General features: G+C 42.6%; 1 protein-coding gene across 1 annotated transcript; it reads right to left on the bottom strand.

Moving 5' to 3' along the window:
- Positions 1-312: 312 nt before the first annotated feature.
- LOC148216789 (olfactory receptor 2G3-like) lies at positions 313-1,257 on the bottom strand. Its single transcript, XM_088134714.1, has one exon. It carries the CDS (start codon positions 1,255-1,257, stop codon positions 313-315), a length of 945 nt encoding a protein of 314 aa, XP_087990840.1.
- Between the last annotated feature and the right edge of the window lie 2,281 nt (positions 1,258-3,538).

The following is a 3,538-nucleotide window of genomic DNA, read 5'->3' as shown; positions in this document are numbered from 1 at the left end:
TAGTCCATTAGAATGCATATTTGTGGAAATCCAGATCTGGGGATGACTAAATTATCTATTCCAAAAATCTTGAAATACTTTTAGTTAAATATCCTTTTTTCCAACCCTGCATAATTTGTTGGATTATTCCAAGGCTAATATACATGAGCAATAAAAATAAAGCACATTGTGTACTGAAAAGTACCTCTGCCATTATAAACATTGTTATCATCATCATCATCATCATCATCATCATCATCATCATCATCATCATTATAACTATAATATTATGAATCATGTTGCTTTTCTGAAAGAAGCTGGGAGCTACTTGGTTTAGTTCTTCTTCCTTACTCTTCGAAGAGCTTTGTGTACCTCTTTGTTCCTCAGAGTATAGATCAGCGGATTAAGCATGGGGGTGACAAAGGTGTAGAAAAGGGAAATCATCTTGTCTCGATCACGGGAGTAGTTGGACGGAGACTGGAGATAACTGAAGATGGCTGTGCCATAGAAGAGGGACACCACCAACAAGTGGGAGGCACAAGTGTTGAAGGCCTTCCACCTGCCTTCAGCTGAGCAGATCCTCAGCACCGCAGCCGCAATGTAGCCGTAAGAGATTATGATGAGACCCATTGGTGCTAGAAGGAACACCACACTGGAAGCAAAGAGCTCAGCCTCATTAACAGAGGTGTCCACACAGGCCAATTTGAGTAAGGCTGGCACCTCACAGAAAAAGTGGTCTATCTTGTTCTGCCCACAACGTGGAAGACTAAGGGTCATCGTTGTTTGTACTACTGAATTGCAGAAGCCACTCACCCAGGAGACAGCAGCCATTGTGAAACACAGAGAGTGACTCATCATGGTAGTATAACGCAGTGGATGACAGATGGCAGCATAGCGGTCGTAGGCCATGACAGCCAACAAAATACACTCTGTGCCGCCCAGAGAAAGAGAGACGTACAGCTCAGCCACGCAGGCACCATAAGCGATGGTCTTGCTTTTTCTCCAGAAGTTCACCAGCATCTGGGGCCCAAGGCTGGTGGTGAAGCAGAGGTCAAGGAAGGAAAGGTTGCTGAGGAAGAAATACATGGGGGTGTGGAGATGGGGATCTAATCTTGACACCACAATGATGGTTGTGTTGCCTAGGAGGGTCATCAAATAGCAGGTTAGGACAAAGACAAAGAGGAACATCTCCAAGCGTGGCCTGTCAGCCACTCCCAGTAAGATGAATTCTCCTTGGGAGCTTTGATTTCCTTCTTCCCATGGTGAATCTCTGGACATCTTCTAAAAAAAAATCAGGGAAATAATGAATAGCAGAAGAAGAAATGGAAAGAGACTATGAAAGCTGACTGGAATGGAAGTAATGTAAGTGAAATATTAAGGTTCATTGAGGATCACCCAGTGACTCCCACATTGAGACTGAGTGCAGACTTTGGCTCTAATTAATTCATTTTGCCTTCTATCAAAAACATTCCTGGATCTACAAAAGTTCTGGCCAAAAAAAGAAAAAAAAACTCTTTTTTTTCTTGCTTGCCCCATCATTACCCCAGGGCCTCCACAGCTTCAGGAGGGCAGAAATACACGTCGCCTTTCCCCCCTCAGGCTGTTGAGAAGATAACTTTCACCCAACGTTTTTTGCTCCACATTAAAAGTAGTGTTTAATTCCTCTGCTGGTGCAAGCAGGGCAGTGCCATACACTTGCTATGCCTATTACACAATAGACACAATTGTGTCTTACACAAATATCTCTGTTACAATTGGACAAGGGTATGTTCTGCCACGTTTCCCCTTCAATCCCAGGTGAAAGGAAGAATGGAGTCCTCAAAAGACATGCCCTCCATAGAGAAAGCAGTTGGTACTGGCTTCCCTGGCAGAGGTGGGAGGCAGAAAGAAGCAGGGAAACCAGCAACTGAAGGCTAAGCGTCACTGTGGCCTAAAGAGAGGAAGAGCTGAAATTCAGAAAAGGGTTTCTGCAGATGGTTCAATCTCCAGCTTTTTACTCATGGGGGACAAGCAGCTGAAGGCTGCTATGGAGAAAAGCTCTCAGTCTGATTGCTGGGAATTTACTTTCTAACTTTCTCACAAAGAAAAGAGAAGGTTGTTCTCGCACTCCTTTAATGGAGGCAGCCAAAGAAGGTAGATGAATAAAGTGCCCTTTTTTGTACAATTATCTCCCCAGTCCTCTCCAAAGATCAGCTCAATTCCATGGAAAGATATTAGGATGAGATTCCTTCCACTGCATCTTTTTCAGATTGGGAATGGTCAGCAGCCAGGGGTGCTCCAGAAAGATGGAAAGATGGGTAAGAGAAAGCAAGAATCTCAAAGCTAGCCCCTTTCTCTGCTACCACGAGCAAAGGAAGCTCAAAAAGAGCAAGAGAAATTTGAGAGAAAGTCTCAACTACCCTGAAAGTAATGTAGAGAGGCGTTTGAGATATTGCAAATCAAATTTTACGTCCCAATCTATACAGTCTTAAAAACCCTCCTAAGGATATAATAGATTCAGATTTTCCAATAGATTCTGACCAAGTTTCTTGTCAAGGGTTCTTAAGTAAACTTAGCGGCCGTGGGTTAAGAGGATCTGTTCTTTAATGCACTGCCAACTAAGAAAACAAAACAAATTTTTCCATGCGTAGGAATAAAACTTACTTTTCTGTATGACGTCCCTCGTGGATCTGTGTTGGGACTGATACTTTTAATTTGTTGATAAATTATTTTGATAAGGTAGGCAGTGTCAGATTTTCAGAAAAAAACTGAACAATTCAGAGTGGTGAAGTCCTAAAATGGTTGTGAAGAGGTCCAGAAGGATCTCCTTAAACTGCATGAACCGACCTACGGTTCAATTTGAGTCGGTCTGAAGTAATCCACATTGGGGATCCCCGTCTCCCAGTTTGACATATATTTTGATGGGGTATAAGCTGCCTGCAACTAAGTAGGAAGCAAACCTCGGGTGATAATGGATAACTCACTGAAATTAGCTTTGTATGGCATCTGTGAAAAAAAGACAATTCCATGCTAGGAACTCCTGTGAAATATATTGAAAATAAATGTTAACATTATAAAGCCTGATATAAATCCATGGTTCATTTACATCTGGTTGTTCAATTTTTAAAAAAGGATATTATAGGGCTGGAAAAATGCAGAAGATAGCCATGAAAATAATGAAGGGTGGGGAACAAACACCTTCCCTGTGAGGCTAGAACATGGAGGTTCTTTAGCTTGTAAAAAAAATAACTCGGGGCCATATTGATAGATAAAGTCATGCATGGCACAGAGGAAGAGGACAGGGAGTTTTTCGCCCTCTCTGAAAACACTTAGCACCACCCAGGAGTTGTAGAACAGACAAAAGAAAGCATTTCTGCACTCCACACATGATTAATCTGGAGTTCAATGCCAGAAAGGAGAGTGTTGGCTGACTAATTTGGATGGCTTTAAAAGGAGATTGGATAAATTCACGGATGACAGGTCTCTCAAGAACGATTCGTCCTGAGACATTTTGTGACCTCTGAGTTGGAGGCAGCATGCTTCCAAATCCCACTTGCGGGGGCACAATGGTGAGAGAGGG

Source organism: Python bivittatus, unplaced genomic scaffold (genome assembly GCF_059951505.1).
Source record: "Python bivittatus isolate LINGU-HERP-01145 unplaced genomic scaffold, Pbiv_v1 ctg000080_np1212, whole genome shotgun sequence".
NCBI classification, from domain to species: domain Eukaryota; kingdom Metazoa; phylum Chordata; class Lepidosauria; order Squamata; family Pythonidae; genus Python; species Python bivittatus.
The sequence above is the reverse complement of the archived record's forward strand: the minus strand, read 5'-3'. Positions and strand labels throughout refer to the sequence as shown.